The sequence below is a fragment of the Salmo trutta genome, chromosome 32, assembly GCF_901001165.1.
Source record: "Salmo trutta chromosome 32, fSalTru1.1, whole genome shotgun sequence".
NCBI lineage: Eukaryota > Metazoa > Chordata > Actinopteri > Salmoniformes > Salmonidae > Salmo > Salmo trutta.
The window spans coordinates 3747209-3766059 of NC_042988.1; the positions used below are offsets into that span (position 1 = coordinate 3747209).

At 44.0% G+C, this 18851-nt stretch overlaps 1 protein-coding gene and 1 long non-coding RNA gene across 2 annotated transcripts; both read left to right on the plus strand.

The window, feature by feature from the left end:
• Positions 1 to 85: 85 nt before the first annotated feature.
• LOC115170802 (uncharacterized) lies at positions 86 to 18024 on the plus strand. The gene is made up of 12 exons (XM_029727107.1): positions 86 to 383; positions 7774 to 7885; positions 8147 to 8240; positions 8429 to 8483; positions 10270 to 10410; positions 10611 to 10771; positions 15459 to 15557; positions 15710 to 15855; positions 16038 to 16209; positions 16352 to 16464; positions 16624 to 16708; positions 16801 to 18024. Exons 1-12 carry the CDS (start codon positions 269 to 271, stop codon positions 16855 to 16857), a joined length of 1350 nt encoding a protein of 449 aa, XP_029582967.1. The 5' UTR covers positions 86 to 268; the 3' UTR covers positions 16858 to 18024.
• Positions 2404 to 3169, plus strand: LOC115170805 (uncharacterized). Its single transcript, XR_003871096.1, has 2 exons — positions 2404 to 2945; positions 3075 to 3169. It is a non-coding gene; the product is annotated as an uncharacterized LOC115170805 (long non-coding RNA).
• Positions 18025 to 18851: the final 827 nt, after the last annotated feature.

An 18851-nucleotide genomic window follows, 5' to 3' on the forward strand; every position in this document is an offset into this window, starting at 1 on the left:
GCACAGTAGGTGATGGCATGTGCAAACAACATGATACCAAAGAAAAAGGAGAACCTGGAACTACACTACCCGAAAGGCTTTGCGTATTCTAGTTGACTACGTGGCCCCGACGTTACTTTACAACCGACCGTGGTGATTTAAACTTAGAATGAGTAAGAAGAGGGGCATTTTAGATCAATCAGAAATTTAATGAGTAGCTAGTTAATACTTTTATAGTTTAAAGCAACATTTGTTATTTTCATTGATACGTTTGGATTCACGTTTTGCAATGTCTGGGAAAATCAAGAGCCGAATCGCGGCAAATGCCGACTCGTCTGGAAGTGTGTCTTGCGATGAGCGCATTTTACGAGACTGTCATCAATTGTACATCGATGCCGACAGTGGTGAGTTAGCTAGCTCACGTCTCATCAAATGAAGATTTAATGAAGATATAAACCAATTTCAGCAGACATTTGCCGTCAGAATGTAATTCAGCCTGTATGTTTAGCTAGCTATATTTGGTATGACTCATTGATTCTGACTAACGCGTTAGCTAGTAGCTAGCTAGCATTACGTTGAATGAGAAAGGGGATTCCTAGTTAGTTGTACAACTGAATGCCTTCAACTGAAATGTGTCTAACCCATTTAACCCAACCCATCTGAATCAGAAATGTGCGGGGGGCTGCCTTAATCGACATCCACGTCTTCTGCGCCCGGGGAACAGTGGGTTAACTGCCTTGCTCAGGGGCAGAACGACAGATTTGTACCCTGTCAGCTCTATAGTGTTGAAATGTTTGTTATAAAATGCATTTTACGAAGACAAATCAGACGTTGGGACTATAAGGGTCTATCTTCACAAAGCATAGTTCTGAGCAGGGTTGGCTCCAGGCATAAGCAACATAAGCGGTGGTTTTGGGCAGGGTTTCCCCAAACTCGGCCCTTGGGGCAGTTTGGGAAACCCTGGCTTAGCCCTGGCCCTCAAATATGTTATTGTATTCATTGTTTTTCAATCTGGGTTCAGCCATAAGGTTCTATCTGGCACAGAATGTTAAAAGTACATGCGTTTAATGGATTAATTAATCACATTAAATATATTAATTCATGTTCATCACACATTTTGTTAAAGCGATAGTTCCCTAAAATGACAAATACACTATATCCTATGGATAAGAGACAATTTATGCTTGATAAGAAAATGTGGAAGGAGGCGCGGTGTGGATGGTGTGACTCAATTGCATATCCCCCAGAGGTATGCAGAGGCCAAATTGAGCTCCGTACCACATCGCTGTGCACCTCTCAAATTATTTTACAATGTGGAGGGCTCCGTGTAGCTCTGCATTGACATGAACCAAAATGTGCGCTCATTGTGGCCGGGGACTTTAATGCAGGGAAACTTAAATCTGTTTTACCTCATTTCTACCAGCATGTTAAATGTGCAACCAGAGGGGGAAAAAAAACTCTAGACCACCTTTACTCCACACACAGAGATGCATACAAAGATCTCCCTCGCCCTCCATTTGGCAAATCTGACCATAACGCTATCCTCCTGCTTACAAACAAAAACAGGAAGTAACAGTGACTCTCTCAATAAGGAAGTGGTCAGATGACGCAGATGCTTAGCTACAGGACTGCATTGCTAGCACAGACAGGAATATGTTCTGGGATTCTTCAGATGGCATTGAGGAGTACACCACATCAGTCACTGGCTTCATCAATAAGTGCATCGATGATGTCGTCCCCACAGTGACCGTATGTACATACCCCAACTAGAAGCCATGGATTACGCGCAACATCCACACTGAGCTAAAGGGTAGAGCTGCTGCTTTCAAGGAGCGGGACTCTAAACCAGAAGTTTGTAAGAAATCACGCTATGCCCTCCGTCGAACCATCAAACAAGCAAAGCATCAATACAGTACTAAGATTGAATCGTACTATACCGGCCCCCCTCCTGTACTCCCTGTTCACCCATGACTGCATTGCCAAGCACGACTCCAACACAATCATTAAGTTTGCCGACGACACAACAGTGGTTGGCCTGATCACCGACAATGATGAGACAGCCTATAGGGAGGAGGTCAGAGACCTGGCAGTGTGGTGCCAGGACAACAACCTCTCCCTCAACGTGATCAAGACAAAGGAGATGATTGTGGACTACAGGAAAAGGAGGACTGAGCGCAGACCCATTCTCATCGATGGGGCTGTAGTGGAGCAGGTTGAGAGCTTCAAGTTCCTTGGTGTCCACATCACCAACAAACTATCATGGTCCAAACACACCAAGACAGTCGTGAAGAGGGGACGACAAAGCCTATTCCCCCTCAGGAGACTGAAAAGATTTGGCATGGGTCTTCAGATTCCTGAACCGCTAATCAAATTGCTACCCGGACTATTTGCATTGTCCCACCCAAATTTTGACACTGTTGCTACTCTGTTTATTATCCATGCATAGTAGGGATGCAACGGTACACAGTATGTTGTCGAAACGTTCGGTACGCCCCCTACGGTTCAATACGCACGTGAACCGTGGAATTACGATATGCCTGTAATTTTCCTATCATTTCCAAAACCTGCATATTGCGCTGCAGACTACACGCATGTTGTACATTCAGATCCACAGAACCAGACGTGCAGCTTGTGAACAGGCTTGGCAGGCAACTGCTTGGGGCACCAGGCCGTTATGGGTCTCCTGAGGGCTGAAAAACAATGTCTCAATGTGGCAACCGCAGTGACCACAACCCCCCTCCCCCTTAAATAACCAATGGACGATTTGCAATGACATCTCAGTAGGAAACCTCCCTAAATGGGCCCCATGAAGAGATGGGAAACTAAAAACGAATATTCTCTCAGCTACAAGGTGATAATGTTGAGCACCAGCGAGACAGAGAGAAGCAAATTTGAAGAAGCACTGCCGTCTTTCAAATCCGCTGTGTGGGAACATTTTGGATTCAGCGTTCAATACGATGACGAGGGTAAGAAGACCGTAAACAAACAAGGTACAGTCTGCAAGCATTGCTTTGCCACTGTCGGCTACTCGAGTGGAAACACTTCTAGCATGATTTGTCGTTTACGTCGCCCTCACCCGGCCGTATCCCTTGCAGGTGGAGCTGGAGCAAGGAGAGTCCACTCGTTAGCGAAAGCACAACAATCTCTCGCTGCTGCCTTCCAACAACAATTTGTGACAAATTCAGAAAAACATAAAGAAGTAACGAAAGCAGATTTGCAGCCCTATTCGGTGGTTACTGACCCGGGATTTCGTCTCCTGATGGAAAAAGTTGAACCGTGTTACAATGTCCCCTCCCGCACACATTTCAGCAGCAAAGTGATTCCCAAACTCTATGAAACACCACGGAGATGAATTGACACAGAGACACCCTATCTAGCTCTCTCCACTGATAGTTGGACCTCCAGAGCAACTCTAAGCTACCTCACTGTGAAGGTTCACTATGTACTGGAAGCTACCTCACTGTGAAGGTTCACTATGTACTGGATTGGGAAATGAAGAGCTACGTTTTGCAAACTCGTCCCCTGTATGAGAGTCATACAAGCGCACTTAAATATAAAGATACAGAAACCGTACCGTGGCCCACAAACCCTCATACATACCGAACCGTGGGCCCACTGTACTGTTGCATCCCTAATGCGTAGTCACTTTACCTCTACCTACATGTACATATTACCTGACTAACCGTTGCCCCTGCACATTGACTCTCTACCGGTACCCCCTACCGGTACCCCCTGTATAAATCAAATCACATTTTATTGGTCACATACACGTGTTTAACAGATGTTATTGCGGGTGTAGCGAAATGCTTGTGTTTCTAGCTCCGACAGTGCAGTAGTATCTAGCAAGCAATATATCTAACAATTTCACAACATATACCTAATACACACAAATCTAAGGAATGGAATTAAGGATATATGAACAAGGAATGTCAGAGCGGCATAGACTAAGATACAGTATATACATATGAGATGAGTAATGCAAGATATGTCAACATTATTGAAGTGACTAGTGTTCCATTTATTAAAGTGGCCAGTGATTTCAAGTGTGTGTGTGTATGTGTATATATTATGCAGCAGCCTCTAATGTGCTAGTGATGGCTGTTTAATAGTCTGATTGATGGCTTTGAGATTGAAAAACAGCTTCTATCTCACGGTCCCAGCTTTGATGCACCTGTACTGACCTCGCCTTCTGGATGGTAGTGGGGTGAACAGGCAGTGGCTCAGGTGGTTGTTGTCCTTGATGATCTTTTTGGCCTGCCTGTGACATCGGGTGCTGTAGGTGTCTTGGAGGGCAGGTAGTTTGCCCCTGGTCATGCGTCCACCCTCTGGAGAGCCCTGCGTTTGCGGGCGGGGCAGTTGCCGTACCAGAGCGAGTGAGCGATTGACGTTTGAAATGCTATTAGCGCGCACCCCGCTAACTAGCTAGCCATTTCACATCGGTTACACCAGCCTCATCTTGGGAGTTGATAGGCTTGAAGGGGTGGGTATAATTTGTGGAACATTCCAACAGGAATCTGTTCCAAAAAACGTAAAGTAAAAGGTTGCCAACCAACAACGCATACAAAGTAGCAACGCATACAAACCTAGCTAACTAGCTGCCGAATAGGCATCAACTCACCACGTAGCTTATTCTTAATGTTTGTCCATAGGCAACCAGAGTGAGGACAGACATTTTTCGGAATAAACGTGATGAAAAAACGCAATGAAATAGACCACTCCCTACCCGGTATCTTATTCTGCCGCTATACAACTTTGTATGCGTTGTTTTTTGGCAACCTTGTTATTTACAAAGTTTTTGGAATAGATTCCTGTTGGAACGTTCCACAAATTATATTAAATTATAGTTGATAGGCTTGAAGTCATAAACAGCGCGATGCTTGAAGAGCTGCTGGAAAAACGCACGAAAGTGCTGTTTGAATAAATGCTTACGAGCCTGCTGCTGCCTACCATCGCTCAGTCAGACTGCTCTATCAAATCATAGACTTAATTATAATATAATAAATACACAGAAATACGAGCCTTGGGTCATTAATATGGTCGAATCCGGAAAGTATCATCTCGTTTTTTTCTTTCAGTGAAATACGGAACCGTTCCGTATTTTATCTAACGGGTGGCATAAGTCTAAATATTCCTTTTACATTGCACAACCTTCAATGTTATGTCATAATTACGTATAAGTAGACTATGATTCAATGATAAATTAACAGGCACCGCATCGATTATATGCAACGCAGGACACGTTAGATAATCTAGTAATATCATCAACCATGTGTAGTTTACTAGTGATTATGTTAAGATTGATTTGTTTTTTATAAGTTTAATGCTAGCTAGCAACTTACCTTGGCTTCTTGCTGCCCTCGCGTAACAGGTAGTCAGCCTGCCATGCAGGCTCCTCGTGGAGTGTAATGTAAGGCAGGTGGTTAGAGCGTTGGACTAGTAACCGGAAGGTTGCAAAAACGAATCCCTGAATCCCCCCTGAACAACGCAGTTAACCCTGTTCCTAGGCCGTCATTGAAAATAAGAATGTGTTCTTAATCTGACTTGCCTAGTTAAATAAAGGTGTAAAAAAAAGTCAAATCGCTGGCCAAAAATACCGATTACCGATAGTTATGAACTTGAAATCGGCCCTAATTATCGGCCATTCCGATTAATCGGTCGACCTCTATCTTATGTTCATAGAAATATTTACACATGTTAAGTTTTCTTTAAATAAACGCAGTTGACAGTGAGATGACGTTTCTTTTTTTGCTGAGTTTATATACCTCACATGTGACAAGTAATAAGACTAAGCAATTATCCCATTAAATTAATTATCTGGCTCCATAGTATAAATAGGAATATGCATGGAGACTTAAGTAACAGTAATAGGCAATGAAAAAATGTCTGGGAATAGATTTCTAAATACAAGTGTATTTAATTACTTTGTAAAATGAATGGATTCACATACAAGGCATAAAGCTTAAGTTACAAGGCATTAACAAGAATTACAAGGCATTATTTTAAGCATGGTCAGAGAGAGAAATCATATCCTGAAAGGCCATGTCCCAAAAGTCCATGGGGTGGAGAGAGAAAGTCTCACTACAGCAGGTCAGGAACAAATAAGAGAGAGAACAATTAATCTTAGACCCTTTTTATAAGCATCTGAGTTGTTTGGATTCAAAACCTGAATTGTTGAGAAATAGTATTACTGTAAAGTTAACTTCCAATCAGCTACTTTCGGTTATGTAGTGTATGTGGACACCTGCTCGTCGAACATCTCATTCCAAAATCATGGGCATTAATATGGAGTTGGTCCCCCCTTTTGCTGCTATAACAGCCTACACTCTTCTGGGAAGGCTTTCCACTAGATGATGGAACAATGTTGCGGGGGCTTGCTTCCATTCAACCACAAGCGTTAGTGAGGTCGGGCACTGATGTTGGGCGATTAGGCCTGGCTTGCGGTCGGCCTTCCTATTCAAGATTAATTTTTCCCTTCACTGGAACTAAGGGGCCTAGCCTGAACCATGAAAATCAGCCCCAGACCATTCCTCCACCAAACTTTACAGTTGGAACTATGCATTCAGGCAGGTAGCATTCTTCTGGCATCCGCCAAACCCAGATTTGTCCGTCGGACTGCCAGATGGTGAACCGTTATTCATCACTCCAGAGAACGCTTTTCCACTGCTCCAATGACGGTGAGCTTTACACCACTCCAGCCGACTCTTGGCATTGCGTATGGTGATCTTAGGCTTGTGTACGGCTGCTCGGCCATGGAAACCCATTTCATGAAGATCCCAACGAACAGTTATTGTGCTGACGTTGCTTCCAAAGGCAGTTTGGAACTCGGTAGTGAGTGTTGCAACTGAGGACAGAAGATTTTTGTTGTTCCTAGATGTTTCCACTTTACAGTAACAGCACTTACAGTTGACCGGGGCAGTTCTAGCAGGGCAGAAATTTGATGAACTGACTTGTTGGATAGGATGCCATGTTGGAAGTCACTGAGCTCTTCAGTAAGGTCATTCTTCTGCCAAGAGGTGTCCACATACTTTTATGTGTGCGAGTGAGAGATGGTGTTACCTTTGCTTCTCAGAGGTATGAAAATGGGGGTTGGCAAGACCAACACAGACAATACTGAATTCCTAAGACAACACAAAGGAAATTCTTGTACACAGTTGATAAGAGGAGTCACTTTGGGGGCTGCCCTACACTTTTGAACAGATTGTGATAGAGAAATTAGGTTTGGATCATTTGATTTTTAGAGGATTATCTACAGAATTAACAAATGATTTTACCCATTGGTCATTGATCATCTTTTGGGGGGGGGGACACCTTACTTAGTTGCTTATAAATGAATGGTATGTAGCTACCCATTGATTCATGAAGAATATAGCGTATAAATGCCTGAGCTTAGTTCAACAGTCGAACCCCATCAGAACCCTTGCATCCATAGCGTAGTCTATGGATTTGAAGTGGTTGTATTTTACTGAAGTGGTTGTATTTTACTGAAGTGGTTGTATTTTACTGAAGTGGTTGTATTTTACTGAAACTGCGGCGGGGAGGACACTGTTAATATTTCAGTTAAGGATTGTCGCTTTAACGTAACTACCAGTAGGAGTTGTTAGCAATAGTTAGATTAGTTGGCTAGCTATAGCTTAGTGGCTAGTACTAGTAAACTAACAGTTGATCAATCGGCATTATACGAAACTCATCACATCAACGAGCAAGTTTTTACACCTAGTATTTATATCATAGCTAGCTAGCTCATGTTAGATTAGCTAATTGGCCTGATCACATCCCTCCATGTCTCCATTCTAGGGCTGGTAGCAGTGGCCCAGTCAGTTGGTGTGACTCTGCTGGCACCCAGGAAAAAGATCACGGTCATGTTGATGGGCAACCACTCTGCCGGCAAGAGCTCCTTCATCAACTGGTAATGTTCAATCCGATCAAGGTTACCATTGACAACCACAGAAAGAGTGCAGAGAAGGATGCACTTTGAAAAGTATTCCATCAGAGACTGGGACTTTTCCCTACACTGATGCTACTGTCCCCTATGCTTCCTTTTGCTTCAAAGTCATTGTAATTATGTCCCATGGTCCATTTGTTAATGTGTGTGTGGACATACACCTAGTATAACGTGAATACCAGAGAGAGTTCTTGTTAAAATGTCTGCTGTAACTTTTTGTCTCAGGTATGTGGAGGAACACATCCAGCGTACAGGAGTGGCCATTGAGACGCAAGGCTTCAGCTTTGTCACCAGTGGGCGCAAGAGAGAGTCTCTCACAGTGAGTACAGCTGGTACCGTTCTGAGGGAATTTCCTCTTCAACTTCAGTTTGCTCCTCAATTCATGCACTTTCGTTGAGGTACTTTGATGGGTTTTACCTTTTCACTGAGTAAGTGCTCACACAGTGTATGGTGGATGTGTTTTTCTCGCAGAATGTAAACTTTGTTTGGTTTCTTGGTGTATTTTAGGGAAATGCCACGCTGCACCTTTACCCACACTTCAAACCTCTACACGAGCTCAAAGGTGAGATTTCAGAGTTGATTCAACCTCATTAGTCAGCGTCATAGTAGGACTCAGGAAACACCTCCCTCCCCTGTCAGTGGCAAGAAAAAGTATGTGAACCCTTTGGAATTATCTGGATTTCTGCATTAATTGGTAATAAAATTTGATCTGATCTTCATCTAAGTCACAACAACAGAGAGTCTGCTTAAGCTAATAACACACAAATTATTGTATTTGTCTTGTCTATATTGAATCCATCACTTAATCATTCACCGTGTACTTTGGAAAAAGTATGTGAACCCCTAGGCTAATGACTTCTCCAAAAGCTAATTGAAGTCAGCTAACCTGGAGTACAATCATTGAGACGAGTTTGGAGATGTTGGTTAGAGCTGCCCTGTTCTATAAAAAACACTCACAAAATTTGAGTTTGCTATTCACAAGAAGCATTGCCTGATGTGAACCATGCCTCGAACAAAAGGGATCTCAGACGACCCAAGATTAAGAATTGTTGACTTTCATAAAGCTGGAAAGGGTTACAAAAGTATCTCTAAAAGCCTTGATGTTCATCAGTCCACAGTAAGACAAATTGTCTATAAATGGAGAAAGTTCAGCACTGTTGCTACTCTCCCTAGGAGTGGCCGTCCTGCAAAGATGACTGCAAGAGCACAGCGCAGAATGCTCAATGAGGTTAAGAAGAAGAATCCTAGAGTGTCAGCTAAAGACTTATAGAAATCTCTAGAAGATGCTAACATCTCTGTTGACGAGTCTACAATACGTAAAACAAGAATGGTGTTCATGGGAGGACACCACGGAAGAAGCCACTGCTGTCCAAAACAAACATTGCTGCACGTCTGAAGTTCGCAAAAGAGCATCTGGATGTTCCACAGCGCTCCTGGCAAAATATTCTGTGGACAGATGAAACTACAGTTGAGTTGTTTGGAAGGAACACACAACACTGTGGAGAAAAAAAGGCACAGCACACCAACATCAAAACCTCATCCTAACTGTAAAGTATGCTGGAGGGAGCATCATGGTTTGGAGCTGCTTTGCTGCCTCAGGGCCTGGATGGCATGCTATCATCGACAGAAATGAATTCCCAAGGTTATCAATACATTTTATAGGAGAATGTAAGGCTATCTGTCCTCCAATTGAAGCTCAACAGAAGTTGGGTGATGCAACAGGACAACGACCCAAAACGCAGAAGTAAATCAACAACAGAAGAAAATACGCCTTCTGGAGTGGCCAAGTCAGAGTCCTGACCTCAACCCGATTGAGACGCTGTGGCATGACCTCGAGCGGTTCACACCAGACATCCCAAGAATATTGCTGAACTGAAACAGTTTTGTAAAGATGAATGGTCCAAAATTCCTCCTGACCGTTGTGCAGATCTGATCCGCAACTACAGAAAACGTTTGGTTGAGGTTATAGCTGCCAAAGGAGGGTCAACCAGTTATTAAATCCAAGGGTTCACATACTTTTCCCACCCTGCACTGTGAATGTTTACACGGTGTGTTCAATAAAGACATGAAATCGTGTTATTAGTTTAAGCATACTGTCTTTGTCTATTGTTGTGACTTAGATGAAGATCAGATTTGACCAATTTATGCAGAAGTCCAGGTAATTCCATAAGGTTCACATACTTTTTCTTGCCACTGTACATGATGTGATAGAAATGCAATGGTGATGACAGCATGACTGACAACCCATTCTAAACATTAGTCAGCACTGAGTGAAATGTTTGAAAATACCATTCAAGTAAAGGTCTCACTCTTACATTTTTTTTATTTCTTTCTGTCTCTGCCTGTAGGTGTGTCTGAGTACCTGGGTACTGAGATCTGCACGTCGCGGCAAAAGCGCTTCAGCCTGGTGACGTTTGTGGACTCTCCTGGCCTGGTGGACGGGGACATGAAGTACCCCTTCGATGTGGACCAGGCCATCATGTGGCTGGGTAGGTCACCACAATATGGCGCTGTGTGTGTGGTGTAGAGTGTGTGAATGTACTGTTTTCTTATTCATCTCGGTGTTTCATCATGACACACACACACCATCTGCGTGTGAAGATGGCTACAGTATTTCATTTTTCTGCATTTGTTTATCTATCTGGCTAATTGAACAGAACATAACAGGCTCGTCTCTGTCCCTTCCAAGGCGAGCTGTGTGACCTCATCCTGGTGTTCTTTGACCCCATGGGCCAGGCGCTGTGCAAACGCACCCTCAACATCGTGGAGAAGCTCAACGAGAAGCACGGTGACCGTCTGCGCTTCTACCTCAGCAAGGCCGACGAGGCCGGGGGAGAGTCGGACAGACAGGTACACACACACACACACACACACACACACACACTCTAGTGGGAAATTGTAAGATTAATAAAATTAATGTTCAGTTTAGTGCTTAACGCAATGCATTGTGCTTTTCCTTTTCTGTAATGCACATGATTCTGTTCGTGCAAGGTTTTTTGGTCACTAGACTTGGAGGTCAGACGTGAAGGATAACAGTCCATAACCTATCTGCTGATAGTATTGGCGCCAGTCTAAAGGTGCCAGTTCTGAGGACACACTGGTTTTCTCTGCTTCTGTGCTGGAGGTTTCTCCCTCTTGCAAATTGTACTAAACCAGAGATTTTTTTAAACTTTATCAACGACCACTTTTGTGTCTATTACACCAGGAAATTCCCTATTACACACACTTTATACATATCTACAATATGAACAAGGTTGACAGTTGGCTGGGACGGAGTTGGCCAGTTTTATTTTATAATCCAATCAATCAAGTAAATGTCAGTTGGCTTTTCATAGCTGATCATTCAGAGTATCTCTACCGCTCCTGCTGTCTCTAGAGTTGAAAATAGCAGGTCTGGGACAGGTAGCACGTCCGGTGAGCAGGTCAGGGTTCCATAGCCGCAGGCAGAACAGTTGAAACTGGAGCAGCAGCACGGCCAGGTGGACTGGGGACAGCAAGGAGTCATCAGGCCAGGTAGTCCTGAGGCATGGTCCTAGGGCTCAGGTCCTCCGAGAGAGAGAAAAAGAGAGCATACTTAAATTCACACAGGACACCGGATAAGACAGGAGAAATACTCCAGATATAACAGACTGACCCTAGCCCCCCGACACATAAACTACTGCAGCATAAATACTGGAGGCTGAGACGGGGGGTCAGGAGACACTGTTGTCCTGTTCGACGATACCCCCAGACAGGGCCAAACAGGCAGGATATAACCCCACCAACTTTGCCAAAGCACAACCCCCACATCACTAGAGGGATATCTTCAACCACCAACTTACCATCCTGAGACAAGGCCGAGTATAGCCCACGAAGATCTCCGCCACAGCACAACCCAAGGGGGGCGCCAACCCGGACAGGAAGATCACGTCAGTGACGTGACGCACCCCTCCTAGGGACGGCATTGAAGAGCACCAGTAAGCCAGTGACTCAACCCCGTAATAGGGTTAGAGGCAGAGAATCCCAGTGGAGAGAGGGGAACCGGCCAGGCAGAGACAGCAAGGGCGGTTCGTTGCTCCAGTGCCTTTCCATTCACCTTCACACTCCTGGGCCAGACTACACTCAATCATAGGACCTACTGAAGAGATGAGTCTTCAATAAAGACTTCAAAGTCGAGACCGAGTCTGCGTCTCGCACATGGATAGGCAGACCATTCCATAAAAATGGAGCTCTATAGGAGAAAGCCCTGCCTCCAGCTGTTTGCTTAGAAATTCTAGGGACAGTAAGGTGGCCTGCGTCTTGTGACCGTAGCGTACGTGTAGGTATGTACGGCAGGACCAAATCGTAACGATAGGTAGGAGCAAGCCCATGTAGTGCTTTTAAGGTTGGCCTTGAAAGTGTAATCATTCATTTTTGCAAAGTAATTAAATATGCTTGTATTTAGAAGTCCATTCTCAGACATGCTTTGTAGGTTAGCAGTAAAACCTTAAAATCAGCCCTTGCCTTAACAGGAAGCCAGTGTAGAGAGGCTAGCACTGGAGTAATATGATCACATTTTTTTGTTCTATTCAAGACTCTAGCAGCTGTGTTTAGCACTAACTGAAATTTATTTAGTGCTTTATCCGGGTAGCTGGAAAGTAGAGCATTGCAGTAGATGTGACAAAAGCATGGATACATTTTTCTGCGTAATTTTTAAACAAAGTTTCTGATTTTTGCACGAATCAAATGTATTTATAAAGCCCTTCTTACATCAGCTGATATCTCAGTGCTGTACAGAAACCCAGCCTAAAACCCCAAACAGCAAGCAATGCAGGTGTAGAAGCACGGTGGCTAGGAAAAACTCCCTAGAAAGGCCAGAACCTAGGAAAAAACCTAGAGAGGAACAAGGCTATGAGGGGTGGCCAGTCCTCTTCTGGCTGTGCCGGGTGGCGATTATAACAGAACATGGCCAAGATGTTTAAATGTTCATAGATGACCAGCAGGGTCAAATAATAATAATCACAGTGGATGTCGAGGGTGAAACCATCTTAAATATGTTCGTCAAAAGATAGACAGGGTCCAGAGTAACGCCGAGGTCCTTCAGTTTTATTTGAGACGACTGTACAACCATCAAGATTAATTGTCAGATTCAATAGAAGATCTTTGTTTCTTGGGACCTAGAACAAGCATCTCTGTTTTGTACGAGTTTAAAAGTAGAAAATGTGACGCCATCCACTTCATTATGTCTAAAACACAGGCTTCCAGGGAGGGCAATTTTGGGGCTTCACCATGTTTCATCGAAATGTACAGCTGTGTGTCATCCGCATAGCAGTGAAAGTAAACATTATGTTTCCGAATGACATCACCAAGAGGTAAAATAAATATATATATATATATACACACACACACACACACACACACTGCTCAAAATAATAAAGGGAACACTTAAACAACACAATGTAACTCCAAGTCAATCACACTTCTGTGAAATCAAACTCCACTTAGGAAGCAACACTGATTGACAATAAATTTCACATGCTGTTGTGCAAATGGAATAGACAACAGGTGGAAATTATAGGGAATTAGCAAGACACCCCCAATAAAGGAGTGGTTCTGCAGGTGGGGACCACAGACCACTTCTCAGTTCCTATGCTTCCTGGCTGATGTTTTGGTCACTTTTGAATGCTGGCGGTGCTTTCACTCTAGTGGTAGCATGAGACGGAGTCTACAACCCACACAAGTGTCTCAGGTAGTGCAGCTCATCCAGAATGGCACATCAATGCAAGCTGTGGCAAGAAGGTTTGCTGTGTCTGTCAGCGTAGTGTCCAGGGCATGGAGGCGCTACCAGGAGACAGGCCAGTACATCAGGAGACGTGGAGGAGGCCGTAGGAGGGCAACAACCCAGCAGCAGGACCGCTACCTCCGCCTTTGTGCAAGGAGGAGCAGGAGGAGCACTGCCAGAGCCCTGCAAAATGACCTCCAACAGGCCACAAATGTACATGTGTCTGCTCAAACGGTCAGAAACAGACTCCATGAGGGTGGTATGAGGGCCCGACGTCCACAGGTGGGGGTTGTGCTTACAACCCAACACCGTGCAGGACGTTTGGCATTTGCCAGAGAACACCAAGATTGGCAAATTCGCCACTGGCGCCCTGTGCTGTTCACAGATGAAAGCAGGTTCACACTGAGCACGTGACAGACGTGACAGAGTCTGGAGATGCCGTGGAGAACGTTCTGCTGCCTGCAACATCCTCCAGCATGACCGGTTTGGCGGTCATGCTGTCATTCACTAATATATATATATATATATATATATATATATATATATATATTTATTTTTATTTTTTATTTTTTTGTGAAAACAATAGTGGTCCTAAAACAGAGCCTTGAGGAACACTGAAATTTACAGTTGATTTGTCAAATCAACTAAATTTCAGTGTTCCTCAAGGCTCTGTTTTAGGACCACTATTGTTTTCACAACAAACAAAAAAAAAAATATATATATATTAGTGAATGACAGCATGACCGGTTTGGCGGTCATGCTGGAGGATGTTGCAGGCAGCAGAACGTTCTCCACGGCATCTCCAGACAAACCATCCACAGAGACAAACTGATATCTTTCCGACAGATAAGATCTAAACCAGGCCAGAACTTATCCGTGTAGACCAATTTGAGTTTCCAATCTCTCCAAAAGAATGTGGTGATCGACAGTATCAAAAGCAGCACTAAGTTCTAGGAGCACGAGGACAGATACAGAGCCTCGGTCTGACGCCATTTACCACCTTCACAAGTGCAGTCTCAGTGCTATGATGGGGTCTAAAACCAGACTGAATTGTTTCGTATACATTGTTTGTCTTCAGGAAGGCAGTGAATTGCTGTGCAACAGCTTTTTCAATTTTTTTGGAGAGGAATGGGAGATTCGATATAGGACAATAGTTTTTTAAATATTTTCTGGGTCAAGGTTTGACTTTTTCAAGAGAGGCTTTATTACTGCCACTTTTAGTGAATTTGGTACACATCCGGGGGATAGAGAGCCGTTTATTATGTTCAACATAGGAGGGACAAGCACAGAAAGCAGCTCTTTCAGTAGTTTAGTTGGAATAGGGTCCAGTATGCAGCTTGAAGGTTTAGAGGCCATGATTATTTTCATCAATGTGTCAAGAGATATAGACTAAAAAACTTGAGTGTCTCCCTTGATCCTAGGTCCTGGCGGAGTTGTGCAATCAAATGTTATTAGTCACATGTACCTTAAAGTGAAATGCTTACTTACGAGCCCCTAACCAACAATGCATTTAAAAAAAAATACGGATAAGAATAAGAAATAAAAGTAATAAGCAGTTAAAGTGCAGCAGTAAAATAACAATGGCGAGACTATATACAGGGGGGTAATGGTACAGAGCCAATGTGCGGGGGCACCGGTTAGTTGAGGTAGTATGTAGATAGAGTTATTAAAGTGACTATGCATAGATAACAACATAGTAGCAGTGGTGTATAAGGGAGGGGAGGGGGGGGTTGCTGCTTGAATTTTCTGATTAGTTTATGACCTCTAATCTCCCTGTCATGTGAATGGCTGTTTCAGAGGGTGATGATGCAGATTGTCCAGGAGCTGTGCAAGCGGCCGGGACTCAACAAGTGTGGCTTTGACATGCCTACCATCTATGTCCCCAACCCCAACAAGGTAGCTACCGCACCCACCTTTTTGTACACTGCACCTGAAAGTCACTGGATGTGCCAACCTGGGCAATCTTGGACTATCCTAGCTAAATAAATCAAATGGATGTATTCTATGTACGCATGTTTTGAATTTCACTTCCACCTGCTTGTCCCCAGCCCAGTCGCTGTGTGAACCAGATTGAGGAAGCATGTCGCACCATCGAGAAGACCATCAACCAGACGGTCCAGAACACACTCAACTCACTAGAGAAGGACTGTGAGCTCATCACTAAGGCCATTGGAGATGCACTCAGCCACGACAGGTAACACACGCCTGCGTACTTTGTGTGTTTTACGTCTACACTCAATCTCAACTAGCTGAAAAAACTGTTTGACTGAGGATTTTGTAGATGACACGAGCACACATCACTGATCTTCTCTCCTTTCCAACACAACAATACCCCCCCCCCCCCCCCCCCCCCCCCCCTCTCTCTCTGTACCTCAGGCAGACCAGTGTAGATAACCGGCGGGCGCGCTGTAAGGGCTGTGTGTTGGCTCTTCTGGGCTTCAGTGTGCCCTTCATGCTGATGGCAGCCCTGGTGCTGGGCAGCCTCTCCAGAGAGCTGCTAGAGATGGCCCTGGGGCATGACGGCATCGGGGCCCTCTCTCTCTACCTGGTCAGTGTATTTGTAAGAGAGAGACAGAGTGAAGGGGTGGGGGTTGGGTGTTAATCTGACCATGGTCGTGTGTGTGTGTGTGTGAGAGACGGAGTGGGGGAAGTTTTTGTTTGTGTGACTCTTTACCCTTTGTCCCCAACAGACTCCTGTAGTGAGAGTGTTTGACTCCATGTCCGTGGAGTACCAGCTGTACAGTTGTGGTGGACTCATCTTCCTCTCCTTCATACTCCTCATCCTTGCCCGCTTCTCCTTCAGGTAAGAGCTGAGCACACACTCAAACTGCGGCATTCTTGTTCAACTTCAAGTGCCACCAGTTATCAATGAATTATGCCTAAAGCATCTCTCACGCTCTCTCTCTCTCTCTCTCTCTCTCTCTCTCTCTCTCTCTCTCTCTCTCTCTCTCTCTCTCTGCAGAACTCGGCCCACTCTCTCTGGCCGACAGAAGAGGCAGCTACAGGAAAAGCTGGATTATGTGCAGGAGGTGGTAAAGACCAAGAAGGTAGTGTGTGTGTGTGTGTGTGTGTGTGTGTGTGCGAGCATGCAGTGGTGTGTGTGCTTGTCCACTAACTGCGTATCTCTCCCTTCCTGTAGAAGAAGCTCTATGAGGAATACCTTCGCCAGAGTGTGGGTGATCAAGATATGGACTGATAGAAAAAGCAAGGGATAGATCGATGGAAGGAAAGAATGGAGGAAACTACTGAAGTACCACTTAACATCCCCACTGTAGAGGACCAATTGTAATGTAGGGTTTAAACTGTTCATGCTTTACCTTCCTGGCCATGCCTTATGGTGCATTTATGACAAGTAGGGAACTCAGAATTTAAAATTAACATACATTATTTGCGTAGAGCAGGGCTGTTCAATGTTGGTCATCGAAGGCCAAAACACTATTGGTGTTTAATCCTGTACTTCTAATCAGGCACTGATTCAGACCTGGGACATCAGGTGAGTGAAATTAACTACCAGGTCGAAAAACTGGAAAACTTCTTCCTCCTTCCTCCTCTTTCTACGACGAATTTCCAAGTCGAAAATGTTGGAGTTCTCCGAGTTGTCTTGAACGCACCATTTACGTGTCACTCGGGCGCACGCAGGGTGACATGGGAAATGTATCCTTGTCCAAGTGTTGTCAGTCCAATGTCTGTTCATTCATGTTATTGTAAACCATAGATCACCTTTTAATGTCTGACACAATAAGCTCTTAGAAACCAACACTTAACTCTGGTACTCATTAATTTACCAACGTTTCACTGCCGTGTTACCTGATTGTTTTTCAAATCCTCATGCAAACTAGCATCATGGGACCTGTATTTTTGTATGAGAGAATTCTGTGCACTAACTACATTTATGAATTGAACAAAGCATTTATATATTTGTTTGTGTTTTTGGTAGCCACAGCTGTGCCTGTTTGCTCAGACAAACACCTATGATGCAATCTAAACCAATAACATTACATGGGACCTGTATTTTTGTACAAGGTGAACTCAGCAATCAGTCTCTATAAGCAAATCAGCATCAAATGACTTTTGTAGTACTGTTTACTTGCTGTTCCTTTTGTTCACATGTAAACTGTTCAAAGCTGTATTTGTGAACTTCCACACACTTTCTGACCATGATTATGTCAATTGTTACTAACTCTATGACTATGTAGTGAGAGACTCATGAATGAGCATAACGGCTGCTTTATACTGATGTGTGACCAAGCAGTTAACAACCATGATATGACACTGAGGGCCTGTTTTTTTTTTTTTTTTGCTTTTCCTACATTGTTACTGTTTCATTCAAAATTATATAATTAAAACGCACAGTTTGTTTGTACAATGTTTTCAGTTCGGCAGGTGGCATGAATTTTTAGGATATCGACCCCATGTTTGGCATCAGCCATGCAAACCTCTATTTCCATATGGGCAGTGAGGAAATTGATCTTACATTTTGTTAACCTATTGTGTGGCGTGTAGTGTCCCCCCAAATAGGATTTGAGCAGGCAGCATCACATTTTCAAACCATTTTACGTGGTTAAAAATGAGTTTAGGCATTTAATCAACTGGCCTACACCCCATAGAGCAAGCTAAGCAGAAGCAAAAGCACAGTGGTCAGGAAGAATTCCCTAAAATGAGGAAACCTGGAGAGGAACCAGGCTCAGAGGTGTGGCTAGTTCTCTTCTGTCTAGGCCGGGTAGTCCAGGCATACTGTATTTCTGAAGCTCCTCTGAAGAGTTTGGTGAGGGAATGGAACATCCTGACCATGAGAGGGTGTTTGGGGCACTCCTGAACAGGGGGCAGGTCCTCCTGGGTTGTGAAAGTGGATGGAACCTCACACTCAGCATCTGTGATAAGAGAACATTGTGGGATCAGAAATGAACATACATGGATGCATCTGTCTTAACCTCTGGTAAAAAAAACAAAAAAAAACAATGTATATGACATTTCATGTAGCCTTCATTTTGTCGAGGTGATACCAGGGGCGGACTGGGACCAGATAGAGCCCTGGGAATTCCAAGGGATGAAGGCCTGTAGGTCCGTCAATGGCAGGCCTAATAATAAGACAGTAAATGTAATTCTAATCACAGGTAAGCTCAGTTCTGTCATATGTCAATTTCAGAAACCATTCACTCAGTTGAGTTAGCATTGAGTCATACACTATGT